Genomic DNA, 21,765 nt, shown 5'->3' with positions numbered 1-21,765 from the left:
AGAAGCTATTTTCCATTACTTATATACCATACTCCATCTTCATCAGGTTAACATTCATTTAAGATTCACTGTATGTATTAAAAGATGTTGGATTTGTGTTCTTTAAATTGAGCACAAACTAGAACCTAAAGTTTTGTGCTTAAAGAACCAGCCCCAAATACATTTGTTATTCTACCCCCTGCAAATGCAGACGAAATTGCAAGAGCTGCTTACAAAACATTTTGGTGACCTGGCGAGAGATAAATAAGTGTAAAATATTGTTATTATTGCTATTATTATTACTACTGCTATTATTAAGACATTCCACCTTCTACCTTTTTTTTTTTTTAATTTTTACATGAATACCTTTTTTATGTTCTCTTTTACCGGGACAACTGAAAAGACAAAAGGGACTACTTGACTGACTCAACATGTTCATGCATTTTTCATCTCACATTTGATAGCTGCACCTCTGACGCTTGATCATACGAATGAAATTTTTGGCAAAATAGCATCAGAGGATCCCAAATAAAGCTTTGCTTCTCATGGACATGGGTAGTTATAACTTTGTCATGCTATGAACATTTATTGTTTGCAATGAAACCCCTATGAAAAGGAATTCTCATGTAGTAGATAGAATACAAACTACTGGTTGCACAGAGTTTTGAAACTTTTCAATAACTAATCCTGAGGTAAAACAGACTAAGGGCTACATGGATAAATAGCACATAGGTGTACACAAAGACACAAATGCACATACCTATTATGCACAAATATTACATATTTATCATTCTGAAAAAAATCCCATAGTAATGACACTATTGCTTTAGACACATAGCTATTTTTTTCCTTACATAAAACGGGAACATAGGCACTAACATATGGTTCATCACTGGTAAACGTTAGCTCTTTGATGACCAAGAAGTATGTGATTGTGCGTGATGTTCATATGTCTTGGCTAAACAGATGCAAAGAAACTTATTAAGTCTGACACTTGCTTCATAGATTGGAATTTTAGAACTTTTTGTCTGTATCCTCACTCTATCTTTTTTTTTTTTTCCTTTGTCAGTGCAGCTGCCACAAGGCAGTGATGCTTGGGCTTGTTTTATTTTACAAACAGCAAGATGTGAATGCTTTAACTCAGGATCGGTTAGAGTGGACAATTCAGAATTTATAAAAATTTACTTCTATTCCTTTCCTATTTCAGTCCTAGCTTTACAGGCTGGTACCTGCAACACAGAAATATTCTAAACCCAGTAACTGAATGTTTATTTCCATGTGCAGGAGAAACTGCAGTCCTTTCAGAATTAGGACTCAGATTGGATGACTTAATCACTACATTCTTAGCTAGGGTATGTAGCACAAGCTGAAGCCAAGATTTCAATGCCTGTGAGATACAATTATCTTGTTTTTACTGGCATAGTTTGTCTACATACATATTTAAAATGTCCTTCAAAGTTAGATTCTGAGTTTGTTTATAACTTTAAATCTACCTCAATATTATTTTGTAACTAGCAGTAAAATTGTATTTGCAATCCAAGCAAATGGAGCTTTGTTTGCTCTCTTTACCTCTTCATCCCTGGTCCTACACCTATAAAGAAAATAACAGAAGAGGTTGTCAAGATAAATAATATTTGCAAAACACTACAAAGAATGGAATGCCGTATGAGGAAATAACATAATTTTCTAACTTATTTGCACAATTTTAATTCTGTGTATAGAAGACCTGAGAACACACACAAGTGTCAATGAAAGTATAAAATACTAAATTGCTGCTCATTAATTGCTTATCTGAGTTATGAAAGAGCAAAGATCTTATGTTTAAAATATGAGATCACGTAAGAATTTACATACTGTTATAATGCTTGGGAACAAGTACATGAGTACAGTCAACTTTATTTTTGTCATTTTATAACTTTCAGCAGTTTATATTAGCAGTGCTAGTAAAGCCCTCTTAATAAGCATTTTCTTTTCACATAATTTAAATATTCTTTATCTAATCAAAGGACAACCAAGATATGCAGTATGCAATGGGTTTACTCCCTATAAATTTTCCATAATATTCTTAGATTCAGCTCACAAAAGGACCTGCCATTTCATTTCAAGTTACTTCCTTACCTCTTTGTATTTCTTCTGCCCTCCCTAAATCCATGAGAACATGGCTTCTGTAACTCCTATGTGTACGCCCTGCTGACGTTTTCTTCCTCAAAAAGTTCAAATTCCTATGGCAGACAAGGAAAGTGTAAATACTTCTTTTTTTTCCCAATCTTTTTTTTTTAATTTACTTTATATAGTGGGGCACTGAAATAGCTTCTTAGGCATAAGCACAGAACAATGTAGAAGAGAATATTCTCTTCTGAAAGCAGCAGCAGCGCAGCACCAGTGTTACACTGACTTTCTATGAGACACACAAGACATACATACTTGGTCATTGTTTTGTTAAAAACATGGAACTTCACACAGAACATCCATGAAAGTCGAGTCAGAATTATCCCCAAAGAAGTAAAATCCTAATGACTTGATGTGTATGTTGTGTAACAAGATTCAATCCAGATGCATCCCTCGTGGTACAGCAGCAACTGACTCATTCTTACAATATATGGCTATAAAATGATAGATGTTGGCACTTTATAATGGAAAAAAATGTAGAAGCTGAAGACTGGGATTATGTGATGGCATTGTACCTGCAGTTTTACAATCTGGAACTGTTTATGGGCATGAAATGCATACTATTAAAAAACATGGTTTAAGTATTTCTGTTATATAGGGTTAGGAACAATTCTCAGTTGCAGAAAAAAATGCTCTTATTTGGATGTTAATCTTCTCGCCCTCCTAGCAAGATGGATAGTTTTTGTTTTTCAGCTGTACAGTTATTAGCTAGTGTTTATTTCAAGGCTTGTAGTGATAGGACAAGGGGGAATGGCTATAAACTAGAGCAGGGAAGACTTAGACTAGACATTAGGAAGAAATTCTTCACGATCAGGGTGCTGAGGTACTGGCACAGGTTGCCCAGAGAAGCTGTGGCTACCCCATCCCTGGAGGTGTTCAAGGCCAGGTTGGATGGGACCTTGAGCAGCCTGATCTGGTGGGAGGAGTCCCTGCCCATGGCAGGGGGTTGGGAACTGGATGATCTTTAAGGTCCCTTTCAACCCAAACCATTCTTTGATCTGCGATTCTATGATTTCTTACAGTGTTCTGAAACACAAAGCAGTAAATCTATGCAATCACATTGAATGTGTCTAATCTCCATAAGGATTTACGCAAACTTCAGGCAACCTGTTATACGGAATTTCATAGTTTAACTATACATTTTGGAAAACATCATCTCCTTTTCTCCATTCTGAGCTTTCAAACTAAGTTCATTTCATGCCCACTAGATTATGTATAGAAGCAACAGCAAGAAATTGACTCCTATCCACCCTTTTCATACCACTTGCAATTGAGCAGAGCTCAGTCATATTTCCCCAGCCACCTCCTTTCCAGATCACAGGTTCTTTGTTTACTTATCTGTTCCTTTTATGGAGACTGTACCATATGTCTGATCATCCCGGTCACGGTCTCTCAATCTTTTCCATTTTCCGGTGCAATACTTTACCTATGAGAAGAATTACAGTAACACCAAATAACTAATTTTACCAAAGCATGACAATGAGTACTAATAAATCAGAATTTTGTGTGTATTTACTGCTGTGATGATAGTGTAAGTCTAATAAGAATTTGGATAGTAAGCCTCATCGGTGACTTCCATTAAGAAAAGCAAGAGTCAGTAAATCAGAAATACAAAAAAAAAGGTATAAGCATTGTAAAATAAAATTCAAATACTGTTTTGGTATTAATATTTCTATGATAATTGCTTATTATTCAAAAAAGAAAGTATTTTCTCACCGTAACTTCATAACTTATCATCAAATTAATTAATTTCTTGTCTGATTACTTTATAAAGATTATTGACCTTGGGAGATTTCTCAGTTGATAGGTTAAGTCCAAGATCAGAACACTAAACAATACATGATTTAACATAATCTTTTAATATTAAGAACAATATCTAATTTTATATTATCCAGAACCAAAATTTTAATTCCAAAACCACTGTATGAAGTAATATTTCTAAAAAGGAAAACTATGGGAAAAATAAAGTTCATGTTCATGAAGTGCCATTCAATAGATGTCTTACTGTGAGCGTGATGAGATCTTTAGAAGAAGTAGTCAGTATTTCAGACATGTAGCTTAAAATACCTTTAGTCCATTTTCTAGCAGATTAGTTTCCTCATTAGCTATGAATATATTATGGATTCGATGTTTTTGTAGGAGTTTTTATTCAAATAATGACACAGTGCAATTTGGGTTATTTTTCCTGTAAAACGGCTAAGACACCTATTCAATATGGAGAAGATGCACATGCATTTCTTATTGAAATATAATTTGTTATTTTTAACCATAGTGATCATATCATTGAAACCGGTAAGAAATACATCTTTAGAGTTATATTGAGGCATATTTTTGTGTCATTAAGAGATAATTACATGTAACAATATATCAGCAGCACATGAGGAACCAAGTGTAACAGACTAAAAAAAATTCAACTGTTCCTTGGAGCCAGACATGTTAACTCACTTAAATACAGTATCCAGCAAATGATTGACTAAGGAAGCAGAAAGCAACACCTGAAAGCCCACACCAGCAATGGGGAAAGTATACTTTTGATAGAAATTGCTGAAGGATTTGTGGAGCAATAAATAAATAATAGCACCAGCAATTTAGACTGCTATTTGCACAGTACAATTCAGTAGAAATAAAGGCTCCTGTGAAATGAATTTCAGGGTCAAGTAGAGAGCAGAAATCAAGACATTAAAATTCATGGAAGGAATTGAAAAACAATGGACAGGAATGAAAGGGGAGAATGGATTGTTTGTGAGAGTGAGAGTGTAGAATGATGTAATGTAGAATGAAAGATGATGTAGAGAATAAAATAAGATCACTGTTGGGACTTGGTTAATTTGAAGAAATGTAGAGGCTTCCAGGAAATACCAAGAAAAGAGGTGAATTTATATCTGAATCTCAGAATCAGTGATGTTTTTGCATTCTGATACTGAAAGTTCCTTTATTTTTCCATGGTGGCCACATTCCAGAAAAATAAATCTTAAAAATCAATACATGTAATTATATGTAACTACATTTAATATGTTAAAATGGGCAATAATAGTCAATGTCTGCATATTAAAGCTTCTATCTAAGAATTACAGCACCTTTTAAGGCATTCTTTTCAGCAGAATGTATATAATTTATCCTCTGATCTTTGCTTGAAGTATGTACAAGGATACATTCTTTGCAGAAATAATTTGATGAAGAAAGCAAAAACCTAGATTTTCCTACCTGTTCAGGAAGAAACAAACTGAAGAAAAGTAGCATGGTGTGAAATAGTTCCACAGGACACAAACCAGGACTCTCATAAAGTAAAATACATTTACAGATCTCAATAACTGGGCTTTGAAAGAACTTCTTACAAGTTTTTTTTCTGTTGGAAGAACAAAATACTATTTGCTACAACTAATTAATATCTTAAAATTGCTGCATTTATGATTTGCTTACCAGTAAGGGCTTTATGGCTGCAGTTATGGTAAAAATAACATTTGGAATGGTGCAATCACACTCATACGTGCATGAACGCACCCCACATTTGAGAAAACAGGGAGGTCAAAACTTTGATAAGTTCCTATTTTAAAAGTGCAGATGGATCCAAAGATGCTTTGTGACTTATACTAATTCTACACCAGGAAACAGGACTATGTTCTGATCCTGAATTATCGAATCTGAAGATGAATTAAATGTTGATTTTGTAAACTGTCCTTTGATAGCCACAGCAGAATATCTCTGTGCTTCATATCAATAAACTTTACTGAAAAACAAAGTTACCACTTTACTCCATATGGCTAATAAATTACGTACAATTAAGCAGTGAACAGCACTGCATGGAGAGGAACTATCGTCTTGAAAAAATAAGTGCATGTAAAAAGTGTCTGGAATCCAGATGTGGACACTGTAATGCTGGAAGAGTGCGGCTGGAGTTCAAATTTTGCAAATTCCTGAAATCTCATGGGCTGAATAAACCCCAAAAAGTGGAGCAATGAAAGAGTTTTCCAGTCCTGGCTACTTCTGAAAATAAAGAAATTTGCATTTCTCCCAGCAGATACAGTTATGTGGTGACCATTACTTTCAACAACTTCATGAAAATGTACAGGTTTCAGATTTGTGTTGACCGGAGCACTCCTCTTCAAGACAAAATAACATTTATGTGTTTAAACCCCAAATGGGTTTATGTCAGAACTTGAATTCCTTACAGCAGAGACTGATAACCATAGGTGTGACCTTATGTATATAATTACTTTTTGCATTTTTCATTATTTAAAAATGTTACCACTTTAATGTACTTGATAATGCAATACTAAAGAATATTAGATTTTTCTGCTATGTGGTAACTAATGCTGCTATGACTTCAAAGTTAATTCGTAATAATTTTACATGACTAGAGTGACATTAATCACGGAACAACTGATTTTTTTTCAATGAAAATCAAATTCTCCTTTGAGGTGTTTCATTAATAATTCCAGATATGAGAAGGAACAGAATGAAGACATGGAAGATAAGGAATGTCATAAAGAACTGTCTATTACATAGAAAAGCAATGAAACTTTTACATTTCCAAAAATAAACCTCTTCAAACAAGCTCTGTGCAGGAAGTCTAGTATATATGAAATTTTTAACTATTATTTTTGTATAAAAAGGAGCCAATTATCACTACTTTTATTACATTTCCTGATTTATCCAGTAGTATTCCGTGATAAATAACATCAGGGATCCCCATCCAGGATATTGACCTATTTCTAGAGACTTTTATCTTCTGTCCTAAGCCTCCAGACATTTTTTAAAGATATGGTCAGAGCTATCTATCATTGGAAGCCCTGGAAATAGATGCTTGCAAAACAGATACCGTGCAGCATACAAATCAGCATCACCCACTCTATGTGTTTCCAAAAGCATATTTCTCCATTAACATAAAGAAATCAACGCATCTATCTTGGAGCAATCTTCTCTTGCCATGGAAAAAGGGAAGACTCTGTCCTGCATCTCTTTTACAGCATGTGTATTACCATTTGCATTTAGAAAACAACTTTAAAAGAAGCTTCTTATTCTTCTCCAACAGCTGTTTATTTTGAGCAGTTTTTATGTTTGTTCTGCTCCATTTCCTTTATTACGTGAGGCCTACAAACATTTGCAGAACATCATTTATTACTATTTCACCAAGGTTTTTGTGGATAAGATATTGGTTGTCTACTGTACCAGCTGCTGATGGTCTCTTGCTAGAGACGAAAGTCATCTGAGGCTTTGAAAGAACAACTCTTTATTATTTACATTCACAAGCTGCAAGTCTCTGCCTTTCAACTGCAGGCTGTAATGAATGTACCATCTCTCACTAACGATAAACATGTGCTACATTATTTTCAACTTCTGAGATTTCAGTTCACATATCTTTCTATAACCATAAAGTTCAGCATCTGTAACATATCTTTATGTTCCACAGATCTACAGATGTTACTTCCTGTCCATATCCCAAACCAGAGAGATTGACCTCAAAGTGACACCAATCTCAGAAGACAGCTCTTAAGAGGAATCTCCCAACTTCCATTTCCAAGACATTTAATATGAAATTACTCAGTTTATCCTCTAAAATTATCAGATTTCTGCAGATCAGCCACAGTCAGGCACCAGTTTCATGGATCATTCGCTAGAGGAGAATTAACTCCTATCATGCAATATCATTTTGCTAATAACAACACATCTGTGGCAGAACAAAGTTCAGTTTCAGACAGCAGAAAAATTTTGGAAAATGGTAAGTTCCTAAGCAAGTGTAGCTATACTCTTTCCAGTACCCGAGCTGATATAAAGGTGGGTCAGACCATTTCACAGGAACTGTAGAGACAATTTTCTGTCACAGTGCAGAAATCCCCCTGTATGACTGTGAATAATAAATGTCATAAAATTTAATTTCTGTGCCTAACATCATTTGCCATTAGACCAGATCATAATTTACAAAATGTGTTTGCTAGCATTTCTTGACACTAAGTTCACACAACAGTTCTTCCATTGTAACAAAATGGCCTGTAAAAACAGCGAGTCCCATTTTCAACATTGCGAAGTACCTTTGATTCCTACCGACTTGCTTTGGGACTGAAGGTGTTTGCACATCTGGCATTGATTGTAATGACTCTCTCTGTTAGTATTTGCTATTTCTAGGCAGAATTAAGTTGCTAAGCCTCCAGGTCAAATTCTCTTTCTCTCTTCTCCCAAGCAAACTGCATTGCTAATATCTGCATTAGGAGCCCATGGTAATGTATTTTAATATTTAGTTTTCCCTGCCTTGGGAATGCATGTGACTTGTTTCATCCTTTGCTTTGGAAATCAAATGCAACTAATTCATGCCTGTTATATCTATTTAGCCCTGATAATATTTTTTTCTTAACCTTGACAAATCTCTTCCTCAGTCCCACTGGTGCAATGTTCTAACAGACCAAAATATGGAGCTGGGCTACAGATTCAAATCACCATATATTCAAATCTCACCAAGACTGCAAAGAAATTACTCTAGATAACTGTGGGAAGCCAAAATGCCATTTTGAGGTTGGTTCTGTTTTCCTTATTTAGAAACTTATTAAAATATTAGTAAATACTTATGTTGAAGCCCAGCTTTGAGGACCAGACAGGTTCTGAAGATCATTAAGCACAAACGCATAAGAAAAGAAAGTTGAGCTAACTGTTTATACATCTATACAACCACTACTCCAGAGTTCCCAATGATTACATATTATCCTCAACTTCAAAAGAGTAACTTGCACATAGCACGCAAAAAATCTGTGACTGATTAGCTGACTGCATGCCCCAGATTATTCTTCAGGAGGCACTTCAGCCAGAAGAGAGAATGGGGCCTTAGATTACTGTAAGAGAGAATTTCACGCATGACAGTCATTGTGGAAGAAAGTGAAGAATATTTCTTTGCATGCTTGATATTCCTTTTTTATCTTTGATTTCAGCAGTGTATTAGGGTTCTTCCTATTTTTAAGTATTTTACTTTTTTTAAAGTTCTAAGCTATTTTTCTCTCTCTAATTATTACTCTGCACATAATTCACTATCTAAATTCTGCTTGACTTATGACACTTTTTTCTATAATTAAACTTTGTTTTTCATGCCCCAAGAAGACGAGCGTTCCAAGCCAGGTGTATCAGCAGTTTGTGTGGGAACAAGAAAAGCAAATCACTGTGTGCTTTCAGATTCTCAGACCTGGAGCAAAGCTGCCAGATCTGTATCATACAGACATCAGAAAAGGTTCAAGACATTGTAACAAAAGTATGGAGAGCATGTGAATAAAGCTTCTAACTAAAACTGCTTAACTCATGGAAACCTTTCCTTTGAGTCATAGGGACTGACTTTATAAGAAAGACAAATAGGTTTTAGACATAAATGCTAGTGTTTCCAGCTCCATAAAAGAAGCTTAAACAGTTTGCATATATTGTATATGCCTTTACAATGATGTCTAAAATGAGTTGTAATTACAGTATTACCTATGCATTCGTGAAAATGTTTACAATATTCACAACTTAAATCTCAGAAACCCTTGGTCCATATTCCAGGGAGTTTAGGAAAGCCAAAGGTGAGGGGAAACAGTGAGGGTTGGGAGGCTAGCAAGAAAAAAAGGAATTTTCTCAAAGAATTGAAAGGTATTTTTTTCGAAGACTTCAACATTTTTACACCATCATTGCATTTAAGGAAAAAAAAGAAACACTGTTACAAATATTTTAATTTCTATGTCTCTTTTTAGTTGTTTATAACTCTAAGAAACTAATTTCTAGTACTTCAGGAGTGATAAAACCAGAACAAATGTCCTTTCCACTATTAGAAGAGAGACTTAAAAATGTGTGTTGATTTATTTTTTAAAAATAAATTTTCAACAAAGATAGCAATATTTTCTAAAATGTAGAATGATGAATGCTAAAATAATTAAGTGAATAAATTAATACTTTAAATGTAACTGTGTTTTGTTTTATTTTATTTAATGTTATGTGTTTTATGTGAGTAAGAGTAACACAGTCAAAGCCCTAATGAGAGAAGTACAATAACTTCTTTGGTATGCCACCAGTCTCTTATGTCCATAAAATTGATATCCTCTTCATTGGATGGTATTTGGTTTTGTTAATGAGTAGTCTTTGTTTTTTACTTGGCAAGACAAATAAGCATCCATACAGCCTTAAAGATGTGATGAATGACTTGCCTTATTCCAGGTTTAGAGGTCTGCCCAAGCATTTTCTTTCTATGTGAAATAAGTATCTTTCTATATAACATCAAATTTGAGTACATGCAATGATACTTTCTATTCGATTCCCAGTCTTTCTGTGGACAAGCAGACTTAGCACAAGGATAATAAACCTCTCTGAACATGGAAGAGAGATAAGTGCTATATTTCTCATTAATACTGTGTATTTTAATGCCTGTGATTCTACAGGATACTGTAAATATTTTTATTTTATTCACAAGTTCTCATCAAAAAAATTCTAAGAGTAAATATATTTCTTCCAAATGTAACACATTCCTTGATTGAAAGACAGATTGGAACAGGAACCTTTAACCTATTCGGCACCAGAGAAACTACAGAGAAAGGCACTAACAGTGGAAAAATCTTCTATTTTGAGTAACATTTAAATCACTCATATGAGGAACAATGTGCAAGAAAATCTGAATCTACTATATTTTCTTCTCTATCATTTCCTTAAGTATATGCCATCCTCATTGAGTAAATTGGCTGTGCTTTGATGGGGAGAATGATTCTGCTGTCATCTGAAAAACTACAAAGTAAAGTTCTCCTGTTTAGTATAAATCTATGTTGCACATTTGACATGTTTCACACCAAATAGCAACAGAAATCTGCTGCACGGACTACAGGAAAGCACACGAGCCTTAGAATTTCTTTTTATCAGAACAGCATAATGGTGTGGATTACTGCACATAAAGCATTCTGTTCTCTGCTACATTTTCAATACAATTTGACCACAGATCTTACAAAGTCTAAACTAAATGATATCTTACTCCAACTTCACCTATATGCTAATAAACTGAATATAAAGTCAATGGATACAAATAGTAGCTTGTTGCAAAGCAGACTGCTAGATTTTCTTTTATCAGATTATTTTTTAAGATCAGAAAATGTGTTCGTTACACATTTATACATGTGTGAATGTTACACACTTACAACACAGCTAACAGTAAAATCTGTAACAGCTTTGTAGCCAGTACTATCAGATTGGAAATTACAAAAATTATAAATGGTCGGTTTCTGGGTTAATTTATCTGTCTTGAGGGAGGGAGGCAACTGAAACCTTAGAAAAAGAGTGTAAGCAAAAGAACTTGGCTTATTGCCAAGGTCATGGGTTGTGCTATGAGAAAACTAGAGTAAGAAGCGATGCAGCATTTCAAAAGACGAGCAGCAGGAAGCGAGGAGAAGGAACACATTTGTGCTGAAATATTGTGGGACTGTAATTCAAGGCATTATAAATTTCATTCAGATATAATTTTATTATATTTAAAATAATCTTATTAAATGAAGTCTTGGATTTCCCAGCCCTCTTTCTTTAGCTTAATTTTGCTTTTTATTTTCAGGCCTCCATAAAAGATATAGGCACTTTACTTACATTTGTATATTTTAATTGCTTTTGCATGAACTCTGTGTTAAAGCCAACTAAAGAAGTTCTTGGTCAGAATTCTGTTTGAATGGTGACTGAGCAAATAGCCTCTATGGCATGTTTTCTTCACAAGGTTTCTCCTAGATTCCTGTATTCAGTGAAAAGACTTTGCCCTAAAAGTAAAAGAAACAGCAGAACTGGCTCTGAACCCTGTGCGCAAGGCTGGGCTTGCCAAGAACATTGAATGTGGAAGCCTGCGATGTTTAACCTGGCTCCCACATGCGTTATTTTGCCTTCCAGAGTCTTACCAGCTTGACACATTGAACATACCTTGCTAGTAATCCTTTCACTAGCAATTATTTTCTAGACCACAGTGTAGAGCAGGGGCTCTGCTGGAGTTAATATTCAGGATTTTTCATCATAAAATCTAGTTAATGGAAAACGTAATTTTTACAAATTTAAAAGTGAAAAATACCAACCTTCAGTTTTCCTCAGGCCTAATCACCCTGGAGCAAAATTTCTGCTTAAGAAACATTCTTTTAAAATCAGCTTCACAGCAGCCAAACCTCCTCTTTCTGATGCTTTTCTGTTTCTCTCTTTCAAATTTTAAAATCGTCCAACTTAAGATTTATCTTTTATTGGTTACTGCCTACACATGGGCTAATGCTGCACTACACTTGTCTCTAAAATACATTTAATAACGCTGCAACTCTACTGCTTCATATCCATGCAGGTTTTTAAGTGAATGGATTTTTATAGCATTTTTTTCAGAAAGCCGAGATAAATAGTAAACACATTCTTTGCTCTTTAATCATATCTGTACTGTATCTGAAATGCTGACTCCAGAGATATCAGTGGAGATAAGTGACAACATATTTCCCAAGGTTTCAATTCCAACATCAGTCATATTTTTCACAGTAGCAAAGATTTAGGTAAGTTGATTCATGACATCTAAATGTAAAAAGAAAACAGAAATTTTAGCTTTCCATGTTTGTTATAGAAATGTAGTATAGCAAGTACATTTTTTTAATAATACTTGCTAAGTTTTTTTCAGGGGACCTATGAAAACAAGCATTCCAGACTTTTGATACCTAGCTTACATAGGCACTTCCAAGGATTCCACTCATAATGCATAAACATCACAAATATTCCTAACCATGAACAGCAATCAAATTAAATCAAAATATAGAAATCAATGACTTCTACTATATTAAAATACTTTTTTAATTAGTTCGATGCTTAACATTTCCCATCTCCAAATCTCTTATCTTGCACAGGAACTTCAAAGTTCACTGCAATGACAGAATTGAGGACCCCGTGGCTGTACCCACACCCCAACTATCACTATGCAAATATTGTTACACAGCAAGTGAGGACATTGGAGGTTATGCAAATCAGCACTCGCTGACCAAAGATGGAAACCTGGGTTTTACTGCAAAGTAAGCACCATAAACTGTATCTTCCCATAATCAAACCAGAATATCTAAGAAATCTACTCCTCAAGCAGTGCATCTGTGCTCAGAGCCTTGGGAGTAACACTACACCATTAGACCAGAGAACACATTCCCTAGCTTACTACAAAGGATGCTACAATTATTCACAACTGCTGTTACTAAGCATAAACAGAGGCCTCCTGAGAGATCTAGTAAGGAGTGGAAAAACTGACTCCGATCTTCTCTAGAGATTTAAAAATTATCTTTTGATTGCCAATACCACTACTCCCTCTGAGGAACTGGAGTTGAAGAGGTTTAGCAACAGAGTGCTTTTTGTTTGTGCAGACATAAGGATTTATTTAGTTCACAAAAAAATGTGATTTAGACACACTAATCTTTTAATGCAGTTTTGTCAATAACAACCATCACCTAAACACTATTTTTTTCTCCCTAAAATTAAGACTTCACAGGTTTCCACATTTATGTTGATGAGTTCACCTTTATACGAGTCATTTTTTAAGAGATTAATAAAGGCATTGGTCATTTACCTAGTACAATTTTCTCCATATAATTTGCAGTATTATTTTACTCATTTATTAACATATCAAGAACTTTAACATTAGAAAAGTACTGAATGTCTAACCACACGAGAAAAATATTTTACTGGACTATGGCACCTTTGTGCTATTTCTGTGATGGAATAATTGGTGACACCATTACAATTAATCAAATTCATCTCTCTCAGCTTGGTTCCTGAAGGACTTTGTACAAGTTGCCTTACACCTTCATCACTGATATGAAAAGAGAAGCGTAGGCAATATTTTAATATGTATTTTTCTACTCCATACAAGTCAATAAACAATTTACATACAGCAGTCTACATTGTAGGTAAGCAGACATTAATAATGGTATTTTTTCAATAGCTTTTTGAACCTAAAAAGGAATCAGAATAATTAATGGCTCAATAGCAAGATGTTGCTCTGTGGAACTGCTGAAAAACAGAACTTTCTGAAAAAAAAAGTCTGTTAGAGATAATGAGAACTTCCATTAGTTCCAACACTCAGATGTGATAGCACCCCAAAAGAGAGCTTGGGAAACACATCTAGGAAGTATCAGAACCTGTTTAAACATTTCAGAGTAAGATTTGGTTTAATTTAAAGAACTGAAATAATTAAAGGCAAAATGATCTTCTGTCACAGAAGCAAAAGTCAGAGATAGTATATGTATGTAGTAGCTGTTCCGTACACATGCATGAAGAGTGAACCTAACCTCTTCCTCAAACTGTTTCACTTAGTCAGTTGTATGTCTCACATGAATTGCTAACTCATAATACACACAAAGGTTATAAAAATTAAGTAGATAGATAGAAAATCTTTCAGCCAAATTGAGAGGGTTAGAGAGTTAATACAATTTAGGTGTTTCAGTACAGTTAATATCTCTGGTATGATAACGTCACTTGTACATTTAGCTTTTCAATGCTTTCCCAGTATTTATTCCATGCTCCCTTATGAATAGGAACCTAATCCCAGAATTCTGCAGGATAGTATCATATCTTGGCTTGTACAGTTTTTTTGCAGCACAAAGAATCACTGCAAGTCCTAAAGTTGTAGATGCAGATGCACTACTAACAAAAACATAACCTGAGCAGAGCCTCATTGTGTGACCACAAGCTACAATTCATAGAGTAATCACTCGGCAATAATTCAACAACTGTGGTAGTTTTGGTGTTATTTCACTATGCAGTTGTTTTTCATTTACGATAGATAAATTTAAGACATATACTTTCAGAAAAATCAACTTGCATAAAGCCTGTGGGGAATGCAGGGCCTGGCAATACAGTCAACTGAACCTAAAAAGAAAATACACATATTCTGTAACCACAGTGAGTTTAGGGCTGAAAAGTGACATTATAGCTTGAAATAGTTGTGCTGTAAACATTAAATGTTGATCAGTTAGCTGATCAATTCTATAATAAGGCAGTCCACACACTGCTTTATCATATGTGAAGATAACAAACTGGGAAAATGGGTTAAGGCTATGAGCCACCGCATTCCCTGTGTCCATTTTTAGACATTTTTACACACATATCTATTATTTCTTAATTCTAATAATCATGATTTGTTACCTTTCTTTCTTCATTTTTCACATGTAGTCAAATACTTCCTATAATTAAGAATTCTTAATTGTTAGATTTGCTGTTTCCACCCCTTTCCTTTCTCAAAAAAAAAAAAAAATCCACACGACTATGTCAGAAGAATGCAGACTCTTAGTTTAAGATAAAATGTCAACTAAAAAAAGGAAACTGATTAAGAGCACCAAGATGACCAAACATTTCAAACTCTGTTCTTAAGTTTCTACCACCAGCATCCATTGATTTCTATAAGAAGTTCCTAAATGTTTCTTAGTCACAATGTGATTACAACTTTTATCGCAACGCACTGTCCAAATAAAGGAAACAAAAATAGTAACAATTCCCTTTTTGCAATTTCATCTCTCATGAGAGAACTCTTCACAAAGATTCAATGTGTTACGATCTATAACATTGTTAATGCAGAAACTTTTCTACAAGTATCTGCAAAAGAAATGAGGCAAGTACAGAGCTTTACAACAGCTTTACAACTGTTTAAAAAGTTTTGTTAAGGTATTTTAGTGATTTTTCAGCAGTAGAGACGTGCAAACACGCTCAGCCCAAGATTTGGCTAACAGATTGGAAAATCCAGCCTTCTAAATGTTAAACCAGAAAATGCAGGCAGCTGTCCCATCTGCCCTGTTAAACCACCAAAATGATGTCATGGTATTACCCCAGCACTTCTCAGCTCATCTACACACAATGTTATCAAATTTTTATACAGCATTGACAGGCGCAAAAATACTTTAGTTACACATTACGGCAGAATTCCCTAAAACTTCACATGACATCAGAAATCTGAAGATAAGGAACAATCCTAGTTTCTTTGTATTATTTTATAGGTCTGTTGATTGGAGGTTTTGCGTTCCCTGTTCCTTCCCACCCTTGACTCCAAAAAAACAGGGAACAAGCATGCAGCTTTGGAAGCCCTTTCATTTGTCTTTGTTTCTACTCATAGATGTCACAGTTGAAGTGGAAAATAGTCTTCATATAAAATATATCCTTCCTCTACACCACAAATTACAACATTGCCTTGGTAACTGTAAAAAATAGACAGTTTTATTTCTATCTTATGCCAGATAGTTTATAAAGAAATATATTAATATTAATACTTGAAAAAATAAACAGTATCCAAATGTTAATAGAGTTGTGGCACCAGAATTGTCTTTGGTTGTCATTTTCATCTTCTTCATAGCCACAATCCAGCACTAAAATATGCCATGGCCATCTAGTAATATTACATCTACAGATGATTTTTTGCTTGAACTATAGTAATAATTAATGGATTTTTGAAAAGATCATACAGGAACAAAAAACTACTTGTACAAAATATTTTTTAAAAATGTGTGAACAAGACTTATTACCAGTATTATTAACTCCATGAAAATTCCTTTACAATGGTTTGCAGAACTCTGGATGTAATAGAGTACCTTATGTAGTCTGCTACATTCAGTACAAGAATATTCTTCAATGGTGAAATCATCTTAAGACCAGCATCTGTAATCTTCTGGCAATCAGCCGTATGAATGTGCCTGATGTATGGGCAGCATTTACTCATCAACTTTAAACTTCAATCAGTAATTTGGTTACTCCCTGTTGAAATATATAAAGATGTAAGTTACACATCTGACACACGTTAAGGGCCCAATACAAGCACCCACTGAAATCAGCTGAAATATTCTTATTTATTTCAAGATATCTGTATCAATTTTAAGAATACATCATCCTAATAATTTTGTGAATTATTACACTAACCTTCAATGCTGACCTTGACAAGTTTGCATCCAGCAAGCTCTTTGGAAGTTGTATCAGAAAGATGTGGAGAGTTAAGAAAGACAACGGAGATTATCTGCTGCCATTTTTCAACCAGACCCTTCAAAGAGAAAAAGATTAAATAAAATATTCACATACTTAAGATGTCATGTAGCAAACTTCAGCAAATATTCTGCATATGAGATGAAATGTCACAATTTCAAACAAATAGTTATAATCCATTTTAATTGTAACTTCAAGACAGTGAGTGGCATATAAAGAACTGAAATACTCCATATGTTTATTATGTTTGGGAACACAAGGAAATGGAGTGAATAACTGGAGACATGAAGCATGGTTGGCACCCAAGACAGTGATCTAGCTTACAATCACTTTTGCAGAAGCTTGAAACTTCTTTTTTGATGGGCAAAATCAGTAGCAGAATGCTGTTCCTGTACATTATATTTGATTCAACACAGAAAAAAAACTGGAAACCTCTCATTTATTAACTGGAAAATCATAATACAGCCATACTTATGTAGCAAAGAAGACAACTAAAATTTTCTGAAAGTGACGGCAAGTGACCAAGATTTATAAACTATAACTAGACAATAGTTTAAAAAGTGTTTTAGGAGAAATATTTTCCTCTTAAATTGTCTCTGCATAACTTTCTTTAAAGTCAGTTGAGAGGATAATCACATTCCAACATCAGAAAATTCCTCAAAGTACAGTTTTATTTTCAATTTCTTACTTGAGTACGTCCATCTGTAAGAGCTGGCATTTTGTTCATTAGCAAATCTTGAATCCTACTGCAGCCATTGGCAATATTTCTGAAACCATGGACTGAAATCTAAGTAAGAAATAAAATATTTATGTCTTAGCAAGCCTAACAAGAACAATACTGGAAGGGCTTCGGATCTGTTCAATATTTTAAAATCATAGGTACCTAGATGCCCACTAAACCCAGCAATGCATTAATCCCATTAAAAGAAAACCAGACGCATGAGGTATACATATGATCCGGAAATCTTAACAACATAACCCAAATCCAAGATCTGCTCCAAAAATGTGTCTACTAGGCAAGCAAGGGTAAGGTACAACAACTTCTACAGTGAACACTATGTGAACATGGTGAACATAGAGCTTGTTTACAGAATCCTTCCTGTAGGACCACATCACCAACTCTGCATACTGTAACAGAGCAATACTCAGTGAAAGTATGAACGGACGGATGGATCACAGATGGATCTGTCAATTCAGTTTATTTCCTGTATCACTCCAGGGAGTCGCTTAGGCAGTGACTCCAAGAAGCCAGTTCTTCAGCTGCCCAAATTCAATAGATGTCAGCTCACTCTTGGGCATACAAAGTAGTTCCTTTGACATATAAATCCTGTGTAAAGGACAGTTTCCTTTTAGCTCCATTTTCTGCAGGCAATGTGGATGTGAACCATTCTTTCCTGTGAAATAGTCCACCCTTATATTTGCATGTGGAGATATCAATATTCCATGTGTTTCAGAGGTGTATAATAATGATCTTGTGCAGCTCAGACTACAGTCGTGCTCTGCACCAGAAATCTGTTTGCAAAATATCCACAAATAATAGCAGTCTGGCATGTTCTCCTGGGTACCAAATAAGGCCTGCAGAGACAAGAATCCAAAGGAGGAAACTTTGAAAATAAAGTATACTTGGAGGGATTTTTGCTGTGCGCTACCTCTCCAGCTTGCTGCAGAAGCCTGATTTGCTTTGTTACATTGCTTAAGGGGAGTGGTGGTATAAAACCATTAGCAGACAGGAGGTAGCCACAGAAAAGCAAGCCAGAAGCAGCAGCTAATCACCCATCACACCTCAGTATGGTAGCACTGTACCAGAAGATGCCTCTAGTTCTTGCACTTGCAGCCTCCAGTCTTTGTAGCACATCTGACTGCTCCCTGTAGCTACTTTTGAGTGGAAACAAGGGTCAATCTTGCTTTCCTTCCCCTCTAGCATTGAGTGAGAGGGTTAACACATTGGGTTTCTGACTCTTCTATTTACCAGCTTAATGTTTGAGTTCTTTTAGTGTGTGAGGTTTTTTTTCATGAACTGACTTTAAGTTACCACCAAGACCGACTGTCTTCTTTTCTAGCACGATGCCCCATCTTTTAACTTAAGGCCAGGTTGGCTTCCTCTTTATTATCAGGCCGGAGTTCTTCATAAATTGTTTTCAGCATTTTGATGTTATATGTCTTGTCTCTTCTTCATAAGGGATTGTGGCACTCTTTGCACTTTCTTGTACAAGAGGGTGTCAGCACTAGAGGGGAACTGCCTACCTCTCCGTCAAATGTGGTCTTAGGCATAAAGTGTTTGTGCAGGTCTCATGTGCTGTCAGAGTATGGTGTGGCTCATGACACATACTGGTACTGTTGGCGCTGTGGATGCAAATAATCCAAATGTGTTTTAAGCTCAAGACAAGCATAGTATGAATGTTTTTCCCACAGTGGGCTGTAACTGCCTCCAAAATGACAGAGTGAAAATTCTATCATCAAAATAACGGTAGGAAATATTTTACAGGTAATGTACAGTGATATAAATTCCATCAACTACCCCCTAGCAGTTGCATGTGCTCAAGGTCAGGTCTGATATGGTGCAGCTGGGTAATCCTGGATCAGGCTCCCCTGAAAACAGATATATTGTAAGAGAGAGCTGAAGAAGTAAAAAGAGTAAAATCTTCGGAGTCAGGAGGGAATGCTGCAGAAAAGCATTGCACAGAAAGACAACCATCTTGTAACCACAAACTGCGCAAAGCATGTAGAGCCTGTTGATGCACTCCAGACTGTTCACACCCCTCCAACTGAGACTGGTCTGATGGACAAAAGGACACCACGACTTTGGGAATGTGGTTGATATGAGTAACATGTCACTGAGGATCTGCAGATAGTACTGCAGACATCACCCATCAGCACGAGTAGGTTGGATTTGCCCATGCCAAATGATTGCAAAGCAATCTACTAGGCAAAGTCATTCTTCTTTTCCACTGGTAGTGATCACCAGAAGGCAAAATGCCAGCATGGAAAGATGGGTGCTAGTTCTCAGGACAGGGTATGAAATTCATTTTTCCAGGTTCTATGATTTTGTACTCTCTACTGGTATATGTGATGTAGGACAATGCAAACTTACTTCCAGCTTTCTCAGCCCAAGTCAAAAGGGATTAGCTTAAATTGCAAACATCACACAGCCAGCTGTTTGAGGGGAGTACTGGGAAATCCCCATTCTCTGCTGGGCAAGAAGCACTAATTGCTTTAATATGGCATGACCAATTAATTCAAGTATGAGTTAACCTAACCCTGCTACAGGTCTATCCACCATTGCCCATCAAGCAGAGCAGCAATGGAAGGCAGCCCATTTCTACAGCCTGTATCAGCAAGTTTTATTAAATGTGCTATGTTAAAGTGAAACAAATCACCCTCCAGCAATTTCACTGTGACAGGTTAACTTCTTGTTACTGAGTCTTGTTCTTGGTCCATATACTACAAAGAGCAAACCATTCCCAAGAGAAGAGAGGGTATGTTACATCATACAGTTTGTTGTAACACATGGCAATTACACTGTCCGTTGCAATCTGAATATGATGCTTTTTCAAAAGAAGACTGAGGTTTTCACTCCTCTAAACAATCTGCCACAGTTTGTTAAGCAGTTCAAGTATACTTTAGCTATTATGACAGGTAGGATTTCCCCTCGAAACTGCTGAATAGATTTGCTCTAATGAGAAGGAATAACACTACTCCCAAGGAACCATCACTCAAAAGGTGAGATAGAGAAGAACATGACATATTCAGTTGTGCTAACTGTTCACACTGAAGAGATTTGGTAAGAGTCGGTTCAAATGCATGCATCGATTGTAACAAAATATGACTGACTTGTGTGACTGTTAATCAAGGGAAGCTATGGGGCTTAGTGGGTCCTGCTGCCAATTGTCCTTGGAGTTCTTTTTTAACATGAACACATTGTTAATTGTTACGAGTACCTACCTAGGTTGGCAATCACAGCTACAGAGAGTAGGAACACAAGATCCCTCGGATGAAAATGCAATTAAATGACATATCTTGGTTACATTACACCACTTGTTGCTTTGGCCAAGATTTTTAAAATATCCCTGAGAAAGCCCTGAATGGGGACTCAAGAGCCTAGCTTTACACTCCAGACTTTGCCAATATTAGCCATTTAAGTAAGCTGGGCTTACAGGTCGTTCTTATAATTGTAGAAGAGGAATTGCAACTGAGAGAACTTTAAAATCAGGGAAATAGGTAAGAAATGCTAAGTCAAGAAAGCGCCAATAGTACTGATGATGTTTTAAAATATAGACTACAAATGCTAAAGTCTTTGTTTACTCCACTGAAACTAGGAATATAACTGAGGTGTCTGTTAGACAGCTACGAAACCTGGGGTGTCTGAGAAGCAGACAAAGACCAAGAAATATCCCAGACAGATCAGACCTGAAAAAGTCTGAATCACACATGGAGACTTCTCTCCCTCTCCAAAGTTTATATAGATAAATCAAAGTATTTTTCTACAAAATTCTACAGTATTTTTTTTTTTACATAAAAGTACAACTAAAATTAAGTGAAATTCCCATTCTCAAAAGGATAGATTAGTTAATCAGATCAAACTCAACAATGTCGAGGGACAGAAGCAGCAAATCTCTTTCTGGAATTCAGTAATGATTGCATAATGTTAATTGCAGTCTAAAGGACTTTCCAACTCTTTGTCTG

At 35.6% G+C, this 21,765-nt stretch overlaps 1 protein-coding gene across 1 annotated transcript in view; it reads right to left on the bottom strand.

Annotated features, from left to right (window-relative positions):
• FBXL13 (F-box and leucine rich repeat protein 13) overlaps positions 1-21,765 on the bottom strand; it is a 75,358-nt gene that overhangs the window by 11,408 nt on the left and 42,185 nt on the right. The window contains 7 exon segments of the mRNA XM_054068468.1: positions 5,036-5,110; positions 12,526-12,616; positions 12,618-12,657; positions 13,817-13,935; positions 16,697-16,860; positions 17,023-17,140; positions 17,771-17,869. Of these exon segments, the coding sequence (XP_053924443.1) occupies positions 5,036-5,110; positions 12,526-12,616; positions 12,618-12,657; positions 13,817-13,935; positions 16,697-16,860; positions 17,023-17,140; positions 17,771-17,869 (706 nt within the window).

Source organism: Cuculus canorus, chromosome 1 (assembly GCF_017976375.1).
Source record: "Cuculus canorus isolate bCucCan1 chromosome 1, bCucCan1.pri, whole genome shotgun sequence".
Taxonomy (NCBI): Eukaryota; Metazoa; Chordata; class Aves; order Cuculiformes; family Cuculidae; genus Cuculus; species Cuculus canorus.
This window is presented reverse-complemented; position numbering and strand designations above follow the sequence as displayed.